The 17,972-nt window shown below is 40.5% G+C and overlaps 1 protein-coding gene across 2 annotated transcripts; it reads left to right on the top strand.

Annotated features, from left to right (window-relative positions):
- The first annotated feature begins 5,508 nt into the window (after window positions 1–5,508).
- On the top strand, window positions 5,509–17,118 carry LOC133928506 (putative aldehyde oxidase-like protein). 2 transcript variants are annotated; one of them, XM_062374853.1, is made up of 10 exons: window positions 5,509–5,756; window positions 9,124–10,917; window positions 11,059–11,318; window positions 11,448–11,657; window positions 12,907–13,125; window positions 13,994–14,959; window positions 15,074–15,169; window positions 15,264–15,362; window positions 16,386–16,575; window positions 16,726–17,118. In XM_062374853.1, exons 1-10 carry the CDS (start codon window positions 5,603–5,605, stop codon window positions 16,941–16,943), a joined length of 4,206 nt encoding a protein of 1,401 aa, XP_062230837.1. In that variant the 5' UTR covers window positions 5,509–5,602; the 3' UTR covers window positions 16,944–17,118. The 2 variants fall into 2 exon arrangements, with proteins under 2 accessions (XP_062230837.1, XP_062230838.1); XM_062374854.1 differs by lacking the exon at window positions 5,509–5,756 and adding an exon at window positions 8,003–8,225.
- Window positions 17,119–17,972: the final 854 nt, after the last annotated feature.

The raw sequence follows: 17,972 nt of genomic DNA, 5'->3' as shown, positions 1-17,972 counted from the left end.
CCGGAGTGTTTCTGAGAGGAAGATTTAGAGTTGTACACACCGGATGGTCCGGCGTATACACCGGAGGCTTCGTCGGAGCAATATCCAGAGGGATTTCCTTCGGTTCAGTGGAAGAATGGGATATACACGCTGGATGGTCTGACTCTTGTATTGGAGGAATCGCCGAAGGATTCACAAAGCTGCAATAGCTAGTTAACAGCTAGTGATAGCTGGCAACAACAAGCTGTGAGTGGACACCAGAACATCCGGCATTCACGAAAAATATGACCATTTGGGCAACGGCTAGTTCGCAAGTTTAAGGCTATAAATACCCCCTCTCTATCATTTGAGTGTGCTGGAGTCCATAGAAGCTCACATAAAATTGAGGAGACATCCAAGCTACCAAAGTGCTAAAAGTGATCATCTAAGGAAATTAGCACAAGATTAGGGAGTGATTAGTGCTATTAGGCTTAGAGAAAGTTGTTCCTAGGTGTTGCTTCCTAGAGAGGGGATCAAGGAGTAATTCTACCTTGTACCAAGTGGTACGTCAGCACCTTATAGTCTTGATGACTCACCGTCACCGTGAGCCTTGGTGGCTCAAACTTGTTGATCCTCCGACTTGGTGTGAAGTGGCGGTAAGACGCTTGTATGGAGATGTGGAGACCCTTGTCTTGGTGGCTCAAGCTTTAAAGTAAAGACGGCGGCAAGTGACAGAAAGAGAGGCTTGTGGCAATAGCCTAGGTGTCTGCTCCAACGTGGACTAGGAGTGACGTTTATGCTATCGATACAATGGGATAAAAATCATTTGTGCCAAGTTTGCTAGGTTTAGATATAGGTTGCAAACTCTTTTGAACGGTAGAGTAGACACATTAGATAAGCATAGAGCACATTTAGATAGAAATTGATATATGTTTATTTTGTGAAGCATTTAGAGCCGATTAGTTTTAAGTGTCATAATTCACCCCCCCCTCTTAGGACGTCACCGATCTCTTTCAACCGGTTGTCCTAAAACGATGAGTAATCAATACTGAGGGCCTAGAATGAGATTAAGGTAACCAGCCACCATCTGACTGACCCTAACCTTCCTTCCAGCAAATTTAGCCATCAAAATGACACATAAGAGTAGATCTGCAAAAAATAACACAAACATAAAACAGAACTATAACTTAAGACAAAAGGAACAAAGATATAAGAAAGAACGAAGCACTATGAAAATAAAAACACATTTCTTCGCATACCTCTCGCGATCAAAGTAAGGAAGAACAAAAATCTCTACTCTCACTAGTATCAGAGTGAATTTTCACTTGTGGCATAGAGAAAATGACAGAGGCAGGAGGATTAAATAGAGGTCATAGTTGTGCCGCTTGAAGTTACCAATTGGCGGTGATAGACCAACACGTCAATTCATGTGCCTTGCATAGCCGGTTGTGGCAATGATAACCACGCGCATCGATTCGCATGCCGTTTATCACTACCGGTTGTAGTAAACAACCGGTAGTGATAGTCTATCACTGCTGATTGTATTTACCAATTGGCAGTGATAGACTATCATTGCCTACCAACTGGCAGGGATAGGTTAACTACCCCATTTGTATTTTGCGCCATTAAAACAGCAAGGTGCCCTTCCATGACTGGCTATTACAACCACTCGTCCTCCCTGGCCTCCTCATTTCATCCACGAACCGACACTCCTCCTCCACCTCACAAAGTTCCTAGCTAGCTACAACATCATTATCGTGGCCTATCCTCCTCTACCGCTGTCACCCATCGCTCCTCCTCCACCATTGCCGCCACCTCTGGCCTCTCCTCCGTCGTAGCCGACGTCATCTTCGGAGTAGGAGGCAATGACGGCCTCCTCTGATGACCACCAGACCTTCTCCTCTGAAGAACTCTACTCCTCCCCACGCAATTACGACTGTGAGAATTTCATGCTTGGCACTCCGCCCCCGCACCGCTCGGCGACGAGCTCAAAGGAGGACTATGCTTCCTCTTAGGAAGAGGAGGCCAATGATGACAAAGACAACGATGATGCGGCCAGCTTCGAGGACTCCTCATCCACCGAGGAGGAGAAGGAGGACATGAATCAATCTTGAGGGCTCAACCGATGAGCTCGAGGAGGATGAGGAGAAGGCCGCCGCCACTGGCAATCCTGATGACATCATCATCATCGATAAGGATGATGATGACATTGACTAGGACGAGATGGAGAAGTTGTCATTGTCGTCAGAAGATGACGGCACGCTGGTGTAGAAGCGAAAGCTATCATAGGAGTAGGCTAGCTATAGCATAGGCTTAGTCGATCTTTTGCAATCCGAATGTTGGTTTTTGTGCAATCTGGACTTCTTTTGTAATCAAAACTTTATATATTTTGTGATTGATCAGGATCTTATTTCTATGTGTGATCATATATTTCTTAGTGTAATTAGAAACTTATTTTGTAGTTACCTTCTTAGTCCAAAATTTGAACTTCCAAACTTAGTGCCTCATTTTGCATTTTCAAGCTTGGGTCCCATATCATTGCTAGCTCATGGCATCAACCAGTAATGATAAAGTGTATATTCCTGGAGGTTTTAGCCACACCGACAGTGATGCGTCATTGTAGATTCGTGGGCTACCATCAGCAATGATAAAAGCAAATATCATTGCCGGTTGATTCCACAAGCTGGCAGTGATGTAACACTGCCGATTCTTACTATTAACCGACAGTGATAAGTGATATCACTACCGGTTCCAACGGACTCATCAATTTTTTGGCCTTTAGTGGTTATGAATCGGTAGTAATACCTTATCACTGCTGGCACTAGCCAAACCAGCACCGATAAGTAGTCCCTTATTGGGGTTTCTATAGTAGTGAATGAGACTAACATTGTTTGTTAGTATGCAATGTTTAGTATCATGGATGACATGTGATGAACTTGGGGTACCAAACACCTCAAAGGGATGATCATCAAGGTCAAAGAAGAGCCTCATAAAGATATATGGTTCATTCAAGTGATCATAGTGTTGAGAGCATCACTTGTGTATATAGGCTTGTTTTCTTTGGTTGTACTATAAAGAGGGATTTGGGTTTAGTAACTTGATCTAGTTTCTTTAAGGTAGTTACCAAGTAGATGATGCACACTAGCTTTGGATAGCTCTAATAGACCACATGGAGACCCAAAATATCAAGGAAGGGAAGCCACAAAGATTGCATGTCACACACCTTCTTCTCTACGTGCATGCCGTCGATTGAGTGTCGAACATCTAAGTCCTGCCAATACGGTATGTTCCAAATTATTGATTGTTTTTTTCTACAGAGATGTCTCATCACGGGAACTCAGGGAAGATGTACTACCTGGTCCCTTTTAAGGATAACTTTAAGACCTTTTACCATAGAAAATACCTCTTTCCTACTACGATGATGCATGTACACCATTTTCCAATAATTCTTCAGCCACGAGCTTGCTATTTCATCCAAGCATCAGACACAGGCTTTGCCTCCTTTTGTAGTCTAGCGCAATAGGTTACCAATGGTAGGCCAGTCATTGATGGTTACAAACAACATGCATGTTGGGTGAATTCTCTCATTTGTACTCATCATATACCCATACACCATCATTACAATATCTTCCACCAATGATTTGAGGTCCACATCAATATCGTTGTCAGATTGCCTCGATCCTTGGATAAGCAGCGTCATCATAATGTACTTCTGTTTCATACACATCTAAAGAGGAATGTTGTAGATACATAGAGTAATGGGCCAAGTGCTATAACGACTGCTCATGTTGCCAAAATGATTCATCTTATTTGGACTCATCCCAAATCTTATATTCCCCAAATCATATGTAAAGTGTTTCATGCATTTTCTATTGATGTTTCTCCAATAAGACCCATCAACAGGGTGCCTTAGCATTCCATTTTCTTACGCTCTTTGACGTGCCATCGCATCAATTTGGTATATTTTTTGTTCGCAAATAAATACTTCAATCGAGGGATTATAGAAAATACCACACCACCTTAGCAAGGGCCTTTTCTTCGTACGTTTCACCCTGACATCATCATTGCGCTTGTACCACGATGCTCCTCTCAATGTGCAATATCCGACATTGTATAATGTGGTTCGAAGGAAACAAGCTACAGTGGCGGATGTTATGCAATCTCTACTGCTAAACCTCTCCTTTTGCAAACCAATTGTAGGAGATTAATTAATTGCTTGGCAACATATGATTTCACAACTAGCTTCTGTTTAATTATGTAATGACCAAGACATATATAGGTGGGATTTACATGCATATGGACTATTTTTTGTTCAATCCATATACAAGTAAATGGTATCAAAACCTACCATTATTACTGCCAAATGCCTATGGAAACTCAAGATTTTGTTTAAGATTAATATTTTCTTATGGTATTTAGATAGAGGTGTTCTTTTGACCAAGAATAATCTGATCAAAAGATACTAGGATGAAAACAAAAAATATTGTTTTCACAACCAGAATAAAACCATTAGTCACCTCTTCTTCCAATACCACTTTGTTAGAACCTATTGGCAAATCATTTGTTAGTGGGGGTAGCTTCTATCTTTTGGTCAATATGGCTCTACCGAAATAAAGTGTTCAATCATACTTCTAATATATCTTTATTGCAGGTAATTTTAAGGAGGATTTATTGGTTGCGGTCCTAAAGATTACTTCACAAGGAGGAACAAAGAGAAGATTTCTTAAAGGTCAGTCAAGCTTTAGAGGTGGTGGCTATAGAAATATTCGTCAAGAATGGATGACGGTTTAATTATGAATATGTCATAATCCTTATGTCGAACTTTATTTTTTTCTTTATCCTTCAATCTTTTCAATGTTACAAGATAAGACTATGTAATAATAAATAAGAGGCTCTATGCATCGCATGATGCAAAAGGCTAGAATTATTTTCTTTATTAAAAATAAAGATTGAATTTGTTGTTAATATTTTGTCGGTGTATAGAACTTAATTATCGTTAAGTATAGCTGGTAATTGTTTTCAACCAATATGTACCATTCTCGCCTCGCAATGGATATACTTAAATTACACAAAGAAGATATTTAGAAGAGAGCTAGTGGACACAAAATGTGTTGCCTTTCGTCTCCCGGTGGATATTTTGAAGAGAGAGCACACTAGCCGTGACACAACCATCAGCATCAATTCCCGCCCCTCGTCTCCTTCGCACAGCTACCGCCGACTCACTTTATCGCTGGTTCGCTGCTAGAGCTAGCTGAGCCATATGTATGGACCAAATTAAGGACTGTTCGGTAGAGTTTTTTTTATTTAAATTTTTTTAAGTGATTTTTAAAAAAAATGATTTTATGATTGAAAGTGATTTATTTAGTGATTTTTTAAAATAAAATATATGAAGAAAGTAATTCTGTGCGGAAAGTGAATAAAGGTAAGTTAGTTTTTTAAGTTTGTCAACTTCTAACTCATTTTAGGGAACCAATCTCACAAATTGTACTTAAAGAATAAAAACAGAAAATTACTATTTAATAAAGTTCCTCTAATTTCAAGAGAAAAACTGCTTTAGGAGTTTACCAATTAAATCCTAACCTTCCGTTCATTCAACTAGCGAGGGTAGCAGTCAGAGCTTAGCGAGCGGTGTGGCCGGTGAGCCATGGCGAGCGATGCGTTGCTGAAAAGGCTGGTGTTCGCCTTGAACGGGCGGCGGTACGAGGTGGCCGGCGGCGACGTTGACGCATCGACGACGCTGCTGGAGTTCATCCGCACCCGGACGCCATTCAGGGGGCCCAAGCTCGGCTGTGGAGAAGGTGAGTGCATGGATGCTCAGCTCGCTGAGCTCTCTTTTCGCTGCCCCTGCTTATTTCGCTCTCTCAAATTCTTGTCCCCCCCCCCCCCCCCCCGCCCGGGTTTTTTTATCGACAAGACTTTTGTTTTTTTAAAAGTGATTTTATCGGTAAGACTCAAATCCATGTTTCTTGAGTACTGCACGCCCGGCAGGCTTTTCATTGAGGATTGAAGTCTTTGTTTATCGAAAGCAGATGATATATATTGGGATATATATTATTTGCACAAATGACATAAATAGTGCAATGATTCTTAAACATTAGAAATAGATATATTGTCATGTTTTCTGATAAATTAACTAGATAAAACATTTAATAACTGTTTGAACAAAATGTCACCACGTAGTTGATCTTACCATATGAGGTAAGGTGTATAATGCAAACTTAGCGGGCACAACTTCAATAAGAAGTTTGAAGGAACCGAAAGAACTACTTTTGCACATCATGTTTTGACAAAAAAAAAAGGTGCAGATATGGCAATTTGTGCTTGTATAATTACATTTTTCTATGTGGGGACTCTGAAAGAGTACGAAAAATGATTCGAAAGAAAATATCTCAATTTTAAGAAAAATATCTAGCATATCCACGGGCAGACTGAGGAAGAGCCGAGTGAGGACCCACGTCTCACTCAAAATTTAGAAAATAAGGAAATCCGTGATGTTCAACTTGTGTGTCAGCTCGAACAAATTATAAGGCCCCTGTTTAGGGCTGACAACCGGCGGGTCGGGTTGGGTTGAGGGCAGGGTTGATTATCGTCCGCGAGCCTTCGGCGGGCGCCCGACTCCTGGCTGTCATCGCACGCTCGCCCCTCGCTCGCCTGACGCCGGCCACCCCACATCCACCCACACCCGTCGCCGACCGATCCGTGCTCGCTCAACACCCTCCCGCCTCCCAGCCGCTGCCATCTGCCCACCTCCCGCCCACCGCCACCCCGCCTCCGCTCGCGCCTGCCTCCCGACCGTCCCGAGTCCGCTACCGCTCGCCCGCACCCACCTCCAGGTTGCCCGAGTCCATTGCCGCTCGCCTCCCGGCCGCCTCGTGTCCCTCGCCGCCTCGGCTCTAGGCCACCACCGCACCTGCGGGTTCCTGCGCGGGTTTTAGGTCCTCACCAGGTTCAGGGCCGAGGTCGTATTTCCACCCGTTAGGCGAATCAGGTTCGGGTTGGGTTTTTCGATTCGAGTTTCGGGTTGGATACGTTTTGGTTGCACTTAGTTTCGACCCGACTGGTTACCAGGCCTACCCTGTTGAACAAACAATAGAAAATAGGTGGTAATCTACGATTTTCCAACTTGTGTGTCCGCTCGACGAATTACAAGGCCCCTGCTGAGCAACAAACACTAGAAAATAGAGGTAATTTGCGATTTTCGAATTTGTGTGTCCGCTCGAACGAATTACAAGGCCCCCGTTGAGTAACAAACCCTTACTAATTCCTCTTGGTCTTGATGCGTGCCCCTTTGAGTATACGTGGTGTTTGGGGTGCACATTCACAGGAATCCATCTCTCCTTTCACGGGAGGTTGCAACTTATGACTTTTCTTTATGGCACTTTTATGACACTCTGATTTGGGCTAGTGCGATTTGGTTTGACCAAGGTCCATACTTTGAAGGGTTAAAGAGTCATTGCAAATAACTTATGTGATTCACACTTTGAAGGGTAGAAGAGTCATTTACTATGTATAAAAAGGTTTAGAGGGTTGAGGGCAAATATGTGCTTAAGTCAATTGTAACATTTGTTGTGTTACTACCCCTGCATCCACACTACCAACCATCAAAAGTTATTCAAAATGATAAAAAAAAATGTTTTTGAAAAAGAATTGGTCAGATAATGCACTCAAGCACCCTAAAAAAGCAACTAAGAATAGGATGTATACAAGGAAAAAAAGGACATATATAGTAAATAGTGGTTTTGTATTTTTTTTTCGTTCTCTCCCTTTTATTTTGAGATTTCCATTTTCAGCAGATTTCTCAGTTGAGTTTATACTTAAAATTTTAAGGCATAATAGATTAATTTTGTGCTAATGTAGTCAAATCATTTAGAATGTTCTGACATTTTGGAACAACTTTTGATGGTTGCTAGCACAGTAGCACAGAAATGGAGGTAGCACACCATACATTATCCTTAGTCAACGTGTTCCGATAGCAAATTGACCCTTTCGAAATTTGAGGGACAACATTGACCTTTTGGAGAAACTAGAAGGACCAAATTGACTATTTGCCAAAAAGAAACGCTACTCTGCTGCACTCCACTCTCTCCTCTCCGCCGCCCCGGTTTGCGGCGTATCGACGCCGTCCGCTCCGCCTCTACTCAGCCCATTGTGGCAATGAGCCCGACGGAACAGGCGGCAGCCACGCCGGCACGGCGGGCACTGAGCTTCTTCAGTGCCTTCCTCCTTTGGCGGCGGCCTCGGCTCCCGCTTCCTGTACTTCCTCCTCAGTAAGTTCTACAACCATCGAGGTGGGTAACGAAACCACTGTGCGATACGGCGATTGAAGTTGAAATTTATCGTTTTCGAATTCGGAGCAAAAAATATTGTAGACTGAAGTTACAATCTCGGCAATATTAGGAATCGAATCTTGGTTCTTGAGAGTATGTTGCCCCCACCCCCAATCGGTTCTTGGGATTCTGTTGTCGACCCAAGTAGCACCTCTTTGTGATACCATGGCAGTTTGTTCACCTCAGGTTCCTCCCTGGTCACCAGATTGGCGAATCTAGGCCCAGGGGCAGAATGATATTGCTAACAAGAAATATGTGTAAGGAGCAATTTGAGAAAAAATGTAGAGATTGTTTTCTTGGTGGACTCTACTGGGTTAGCCCTCTGGAAATAAGATCATTTTTTTTTAAAGATCCCCTCTGGAAGTAAGGATGATTTGCTACAAACACAACAGATGCGGCTTCGGCAACTACTTTCTAGCGTATGACCTTTTCTTTAGGGATCTGAGAATCGGATAATTTTACATAGTTCACTTACCTTTCTGTGATTTATTTGGCTCTTTTGGTTGCACCATATTTTGATATGAAAGTTCTAACCTGATTCAAATAAATAAAATAGCAATAAATGTAAAAAAAAGTGATGTTTAGAGTGTGTGTTGTCAAACCACTTTAACTCTGACCTGCAATATCTACATAGGCATTTAAATTGGCCATGAAACTGGTGTGTTCAATTTTGTCTGAAAAATAGTTGTCATACTATTTATTTTATTAAGTTCTAGACATATATTGCAATGGAAATCAGTCTCAAAGTTTTGGCCATGTCCATGTCCCTAACATCACAACTATGCGACCTTAGGGTGTAAAGTTTTATCACTCACTCAATTATTGTGCTTTATTGCAGGCGGATGTGGGGCTTGTGTAGTCCTTATAGCAAAGTATAATCCAATGACAGATGAAGTGACCCAATTTTCTGCAAGTTCATGCCTGACACTCTTTTACAGTCTAAATTTCTGCTCAGTTATCACCACCGAGGGTCTTGGGAATACCCGAGATGGTTTTCATGCTATTCAGAAAAGAATATCTGGGTTTCATGCCACTCAGTGTGGCTTCTGCACTCCTGGCATGTGCATGTCTATTTTCTCTTCCCTTGTCAGTGCTGACAATTCCAAGAGGCCTGAACCACCAAATGGGTTCTCAAAACTAATAGTATCAGAAGCAGAAAAGGCTTTCTCAGGCAACTTATGTCGATGCACTGGTTACCGACCAATTGTTGATGCCTGCAAAAGTTTTGCATCAGATGTTGACTTGGAGGATTTGGGCCTTAACATATTCTGGAAAAAAGGCGATAAGAAATCAGATGTTGGCAAGTTGCCAAGTTACACTCTTGGTGGTGGAATATGCACTTTTCCAGAATTTCTAAAGACTGAGATCAAATCTTCGCGAGATAATCTGGATGATGCTAACATTACAGTCTCCAAGGATAGTTGGTACCATCCTAGATTGCCAAGTAACATTCTTTGCGGTGGAATCTGCACTTTTCTGGACTGTCTAAAGTCTGGCCTCAAATCTTCGCGAGATCATCTGAATGATGCTAACATTACAGACTCCAAACAAGGCTGGTATCACCCTAGAAGTATTAAACAATATTACGAATTAGTAAATTCTACTCTATCTGGCGAATGTTCTGTCAAAGTGGTGGTTGGGAACACTAGTGCTGGTGTGTACAAGGATCAGGACCTTTATAATAAGTATATTGACATAGAAGGAATTCCAGAACTCTCATATATCATAAGGAAAGATGGGGGCATTGAAATTGGAGCAGCAACAACAATTTCTAGGAGCATTGAAATACTTGAGCAAGAAAATAATTCCAAATCCTCTCCAAATGGAAGTGTGGTTTTCAAAAAACTTGCTGAGCACATGAGCAAAGTTGCTACACCATTTGTCCGCAACACAGCTAGCCTTGGAGGAAACATAATTTTGGCACAAAAATACCAATTTCCCTCAGATATTGCAACCATACTACTCGGTGCTGGTTCAACTGTTTGCCTTCAGGTTGTTGCAGAACGGAGACATATTTCTTTGGAAGAGTTCCTAGAGCAGCCTCCTTTGGATCCTACTACTACTTTACTTCTGAGCATATTTATTCCACATTGGATTTCAGATACTCAGGCACAAACAAGTTTGGTCTTTCAAACTTACCTAGCAGCTCCTCGTCCTCTTGGAAATGCTGTTTCGTATGTAAACTCTGCTTTCTTGGGGCATGTTTGCTTTGATGAATCATCAGGTGATCTTGTACTGAGTAACCTGCACTTGGCTTTTGGTGCCTATGGAACAGAACATGCTCTTAGAGCAAGGAATGTGGAGAAGTTCTTAACTGGTAAATTACTCACTGCATCGAGTGTACTTGGAGCAATTCAGTTACTTAGAGAAACAATTGTACCAACGAAGGGAACATCGCATCCTGAATATAGAATCAGTGTGGCTGTTGGATTTCTCTTCAGTTTCCTTTCTCCACTTGCTAAAGGCATGGCAGTGCCTGGAAAACCTTTTAGCATTAGCTCTGCTAATTCTTTGGATACAGATGATATCTATAACTTGACATTGTCTTCACGTCGAGAAACGACTTCTGGTGATGAATATAAACCAATTGGTGAGCCAATGAAGAAGTATGGAGTTGAGCTTCAAGCTTCGGGTTAGTGGTTACATTAAATTATCACAATTACTAATACAAAATACAATCATGAATTTTCAAAAAAGGAACTAATACAATCATGAATATTTTCCCAAAGTATCCTTGGAGGACATCAGACAAACTTTCTTTTGCGTGATATAGGTGAGGCTGTATATGTAGATGACATTCCAGCTCCAAAGAATTGCCTGCATGGAGAATTTATTTACAGCACACAACCTCTTGCTTTTGTCAAGAATATTAAATTCAAGTCTTCATTAGCATCAGAGAAGATCATCACAGTTGTTTCTGCCAAGGATATTCCAAGCAAAGGGCGAAATATCGGATCAATGTCCATGTTTGCTGAGGAACCACTATTTGGTGATCCAATTGTCGAGTTTGCCGGGCAAGCTCTTGGTGTTGTGGTACGTATCTGTTTCATCTTTTTAATATTCTCTTTTAAGGGCTTTCTGTTACCTAAACTACAAACTTTTTTAACAAAGATTTAAATAGATTATAGGACAGATGTAGCTAAAACATGGTGTTTACATCAGATTGCAGAAACACAGAGATATGCTGACATGGCGGCAAAACAGGTTGTTATTGAATATGATACAGTAGATTTGAACTCACCAATCTTAACCGTGGAACAAGCAGTGCAAAACAAAAGCTATTTCAATGTTCCTGCTGCTTTATATCCCAAGCAAGTTGGTGATTTTTCCAAGGGCATGGCTGAAGCTGATCACAAGCTACTGTCAATCCAAGTATGACAATTCAATACCCTGTGCGACCTTATTATAATGTCATCTCATTTGCTTTACTGAAAAGAAAATGAAATTACAGAATGTACTCCTACTTTAACAGTTCGATACCTATCTATCCAAACTTTTTAATTTTGTTTTATTTTTACGGAATATGTTTTGAACTGAATTGTGCCTTTTGTTCCATCGTGTCAATATAGAAAGAAAATACCACGCTGGGCAGTACATTGGAAAAAATGAACATAACATCAAGACAACTATATCTCTCCTTGTGATAATGCTATTGACAAAGGCCCAGGCAGCAGGAGCATCATGACACCAGCAACATATGAGATGTGCAGCAGTAGGGCAAGACATTGGTGTGTTTTACAAGAACTGGAGGACATGTTGTGAGTAGAACTCCAGGAGCCTAAGTCTATCAGGGGGCACAAGAAGGCGTACAATCAGTACATCCATTCAGGAGCATTAGTTGGCTGGTAGAATGGGAAATATGCGGAGATAATTAAGTAAATCGAGTCCATGTTGTTATAGAATAGAATTCAAATCATGACAGGTGTCTCAGGGACTCATGCATCAACGTCTAGTAGTGTAATAAAAGGAGGTCCTATGTAGTCAATCAAGCAAGAAATAGATTTCTCTCGTCTCTATTTGCTATCTCTCAACCCTTCTAGCTCTCTCATCCCAGCCTATGTCTATCCCTCTCTAGTACAATTTCAAATCCCCTTCGAGCCATGCCATCTCGCCATCTTCTAACGCTATTTATACAAATGTAAACCAAGGTTCACATCACTGTGAACTGCTTTGTTGTTAAATGGGCTCTTAAAAGTTGAAACCATTCTGTTTGTGTATTAGTAGATTTACAAACTATATATGAAATATTGAAAAGGAAATCATGCAACTTTCTGTAAGTAATATAAAGATAAATCCTTTTCATAATACAAATGCTAGCACCTGTGTTCCAAAATAGAAGTTTTTGGAAGTCAGTGCGATCCCCAAAACAAATGTTTGACCTTTACTTTTTCCATCACATGTTAGTAAAATTCATAAAATATAATGGTTCGGAAGAAGATTTGACGAGAATATGCTAATATCATTCCATATTACAAGTATAAACTCTTCTATGCATATTTCATAAATATATATTCTAAAACAGTATTTATTTTGGAAGAAAGGTAGCAGTTTCCTTTTTCATGGCAGCCAACAGAGAATACCTTGCATCATGTTGTAATTTGTGTGGCTTTGATCATTGCAGGTAAAACTTGCCTCTCAGTACTACTTCTACATGGAAACACAAACAGCACTAGCAATTCCAGACGAAGATAACACCATGGTTGTCTACAGTTCATCACAATACCCTGAGCTTGCACAGACCGTCATAGCTAAGTGCCTTGGTGTCCCGTTTGGCAATGTGCGTGTCATTACAAGAAGGGTTGGAGGAGGCTTTGGTGGAAAGGCATATCGATCGTTCCCTGTGAGAATCTGATGAATTAAATCTGTAGTGGTAGTGATTAAAGTTTTGCTCCGAAGGATAACTTATATCATTTTATTTCTTTCAAACTTGTGGAGTCACATGCATGCGCTATTTTGTTAGATTTGTGACTAACATATTTTTATGTTCTTATGTTTGTTGAATATTAGTTTGCATCTTGGTAAATCTTATTATTTCTTATTTTGAAGGCCTGCTTCTTAAGATATTAATGTTGACAAAACACATCCAAACTTATCATGTGCTACGACTGAATATGTTATTATACTTTTATGTTTAGCAGTACCAATTTCATATAGATTTAGACTTGACCGCACTAGCAATTGCATCATTACTTTTAGCGAACATGAGATTAGAAAACATGTATACGTTCCAAAGAGTAAACGGCATAAGATCCAAAGTATTAATATTTTTTATGCTTGATGTTCCGTTGATAGTTTGTAATATGCATGAGGTTTTTTTTTCTTTTGGAAGAGAACAACAGGGAAATTCCCTAGTGGAATAAATATATATTAATATAACATAAATGAGTACAAGGTCCTTAAGACCAAAGAACTACAAAGGCTACAAGGCCAGCAAGATAGTAGATTTCTCAAGAAGTAACATGCATGAGATTAGTTTATAACATGCGTGAGATTTGGTCATCTAGGGTATATGTACAATCCATTCCAAGAACAGTTTCTTTTAATTCGTTATGCACTTCTACTGCATCAGACAGGGTACAAATAATATGATTTTTGAAACTTTAAATCAATGATATATGATTATTTATCTGACAAGAAAGAATTCCAAGATAGCAAAACACATCGAGCACATTTATTGCTGCTGCCTGATGCAAAATATGCTTTTGTAGGTTGCAACAGCAGCTGCACTTTGCGCATACAAGTTACGATGTCCCGTGCAGATGTACCTTAATCGTAATACTGATATGATCATGGTTGGCAGTAGGCACCCCATGAAGGCTCATTACTCTGTTGGTTTTAAGTCTGATGGAAAAATTACAGCCTTACACCTGGATTTACTAATTGATGGTGGGATATCTGAAGATTTAAGCCCAGTAATACCTAGCGGTGTTATATCAAGTCTGAAGAAGTACAACTGGGGTGCTCTCTCATTTGACATCAAGCTTTGCAAAACAAACAATACATCTAAATCAACAATGCGTGCTCCTGGAGATACACAAGGTTCTTTAATTGCTGAAGCTATCATTGAGCATGTTGCTTCAGTGCTATCGCTTGACGCTAACCGTGTTAGGGAGAAGAATTTTCACACCTATGATAGTCTTCAGCTGTTCTACCCAGATAGTGCTGGTGAAGCTTCTACGTACACATTACATTCCATTTTTGATAGATTGGTGTCAACTTCGAGCTACCTGGATCGAGCTGAATCCATCAAGCAGTTTAACAAGTGCAATAAATGGTGGAAACGGGGCATCTCTTGTGTGCCCCTCATTTTCAAAGTTGAACCGAGAGCAGCTCCAGGAAGAGTTTCTGTGCTCAATGATGGCTCCATCGTGGTTGAGGTTGGAGGAATTGAAATTGGGCAAGGACTGTGGACGAAAGTACAGCAGATGACAGCTTTCGCTTTGGGGCAGTTGTGGCCTGAGGGGTGCGAAGGCCTTCTGGAGAGAGTGCGGGTTCTTCAGACTGATACATTGAACTTAATACAGAGTGGAGTTACCGGTGGCAGCAGTACTTCTGAATCTAGTTGTGCAGCAACCCTTCAGGCGTGCAAGCTGCTGGTTAACAGATTGAATCCAGTCATGAATAAGCTCCAACTGCAATCATCCACTGTCTCGTGGGATAATTTGATTTCTCAGGTGATTATATTTATCTCTCTTTCTCGTTATGCTGCATAGAAATTTTTTTCCTCCATGGAGATGTTTATGTTTCTATTTTACATGACCCTGATGTAACCTCATGTTCGCAAGCAGGCCTCTCAGGAAAATGTGAATTTGTCAGCAAGTGTGTACTGGGTACCTGACCAAGGCTCCAATAGCTATTTGAACTATGGAGCTGGAATAAGTGAGGTGCACTAAATTTCCAGCTAAATGTCAATCACATGAGTGTGCATGGATATTCTTTTTTATACTCTTTTTCTTCAAAATCTTCTGAAAAATGCAGGTTGAGATTGATCTTCTTACAGGAGCAATTACTATACTAAGGAGTGATCTTGTGTATGACTGTGGCAGGAGTTTGAACCCTGCAGTCGACTTGGGCCAGGTTTGGTTTGGTTTTGTTCTTCCCTTTTCAATTCATTCCAAAAGTTATGTGTTCATTCATTTAGCATATATTTTATATCAAGATATAACACACTAGCAAAGTACACTGAATCTGAATGCCAGTGAAATCCCACCCTTTTCTTTTTGTTGTTTGATAAACCATTGGAGGGGAAGCTAGTGTGGGCACGAAAAACACCTGCACGCAACAGGGACAGCATTGAGGCATTATTATGTCTCTAGCAAGAGAGAATGCTGAGACAAAAAATGGTGCTAAAAAGTCACTCTGAAGTATTTTCAGATATAACATATACTGCTGCGAGAAGTCCATACAAATAAAAAGAAGAAAGAAAAACGTAAAATAGGAATAAATGTAGACCAACAATGTGCACTGTAATGCTTAGTCATCAACTAGAGAATGAAATGTCAGACAAGCAACAAGCCCAAGAATCAGCTGCATGGTTTGACAGTGAGACAACACGTGTAGTAAATGCATGGAAGCACAAGCTAACGCTTCATTGGGATATCACATGATGAATTCTCCCAGTATTGCAAGGGGAACCTGAATCCGCCTACTACGCTTTACTCCTTGTACACTATTCTACTTTGTGGGGACCGCATCTGGTCTACTACTATGTATTGAAATGTGGTCTTTTGCCCTGGAGCACTGCTACACGTACGACCCATTTGTACAACTGCTTTACAACCAGCAGATCAAAGGGCTCAAATCACTTAGGTGGTGGCTCACTTTTGAATCAAAGGGCCCAAAACTTCTAGTTGTAACGGATTGGTACAAATGGCCTGTACGTGAAGCATTTCCCTTTGCACTGATACCAAACAACCGTTTACTTACGAGACAAACCGCATAGCTGATAATTTATAATTCTTTGGTGCAAGCACAGAGTTTTCAGTTGGTTTAAGTTGCTGTAGAGTTTGAATTTTTTGCTTACAAGCACTTTCAACAGTTTCTCTAATTATGATGGATTAATATCTGATCTGTTCAATGTCTGTTTAATCTATTTTGCAGATTGAGGGTTCCTTTATACAAGGAGTTGGTTTCTTCATATATGAAGAACACCAGACAAACAGTGACGGCCTGGTAGTTAGCAACAGCACATGGGACTACAAGATCCCAAGCGTCGACACCATCCCAAAGCAGTTCAATGTCGAAGTGCTGAACACTGGATATTGTAAGGACCGTGTGCTTTCTTCAAAAGGTACCCACTTATGTTATTTTCACAATACTGTATGTTTTTTTTAACACATTGAAATCAAAAGGTACCCACTTATGTTATTCGTACAATACTGTATGTTTTTTTAACACATTGAAATAAACATTGGTTGAAATCAACTACCGCTTCTGCCAGCTTCTGGTGAACCTGCCGTGGTTCTTGCATCATCCGTCCATTGTGCACTGAGAGAAGCAATCCGAGCAGCAAGAAAGGAGTTTGCAGACAGCACTGGATCAAAAAGCTCACCGTTGACATTCCAGCTCGATGTCCCTGCACCAATGACAGTGGTGAAGGAACTGTGCGGTTTCGATATTGTGGAGAGGTACCTAGAAAGCCTATCAACGATGAATTAGCAAGTGGAGCGTAATCTGCGGCTGTCACCGCCAACATTGAGAGGGGTGGTATGACCCTTATAATATGATCTTCCGTGTAATGGAGAAAAATAGGCAGAAATGTTTGAATTATTTGTATTTACTAGGGATGTCTAACGTCCCAAATTTCAGTTTTGGAAAATTATATCGGAATCAACAGTCTGTGGAATTTTTTTCAAAACAATATTAAATGAAATTTAATTTGGTTCAATTAGAAGTTAACCACAAATTCAAAAAAGGGAGATTCGTTGGTGACCAAGGGTCCCTTCGTCCCCACTAGCAAAAATACGATGATCTAACATGTTACAATGTTTCAAAAAAATTCATAAAAAATCACGTATGCAGTACACATATAGTTAAGTAAACCTGCCAAAATTCAATTTCAAATTCGTCATGGATATCAAGATTCAAAAAACACAAATGGTATTGTTAGCACATGATGAAGAATGCCGGATTGATTGCTTATCTATTTTGTAACATCTATGATGAATTTGATGCTGAATTTTTACAGATTTACTAAACTTCATATGTACTAGATACATGATTTTTTTGAAAAATTGTAACAAATTTTTACATATTTACTAAACTTCATGCTGAATTCGTTAAGGGGACGCCAGAACCCTTGAACACAAAATCCGCACTCAAAAACAGTATGTTACCAAGCTCAAAATTTTAAATTTTGTCTAAGCTTTTGCTAGGACTTTGGAGGTCATTTCCTAATTTTTAATGCCGTGACTTCCCTGACCTCTAAAGAACTTGGCATAACTAGTATGAATACAAAGGAAAGCCTAAGCGCAAACAAAACAGCATAGCTCTGGATTCCTTACTTCAAACTAACAAAGCACACCTTCCTCAAAATTACACCCTAACGCTACACACACACGACAACAGATCCGAAGATTCCTGACGGCTAAAAATCGTCAGGAAGAGCACGAGATTCCTGACGACATAACTGAAGATTTCAGGTAGTAACAGTGTTCATTTGTACCTGGGATTCTTCACATTCCTAAT

Source organism: Phragmites australis, chromosome 9 (assembly GCF_958298935.1).
Source record: "Phragmites australis chromosome 9, lpPhrAust1.1, whole genome shotgun sequence".
NCBI lineage: Eukaryota > Viridiplantae > Streptophyta > Magnoliopsida > Poales > Poaceae > Phragmites > Phragmites australis.
Note: the sequence above shows the minus strand (reverse complement) of the source record. Positions and strands in the feature narration are given on the sequence as shown.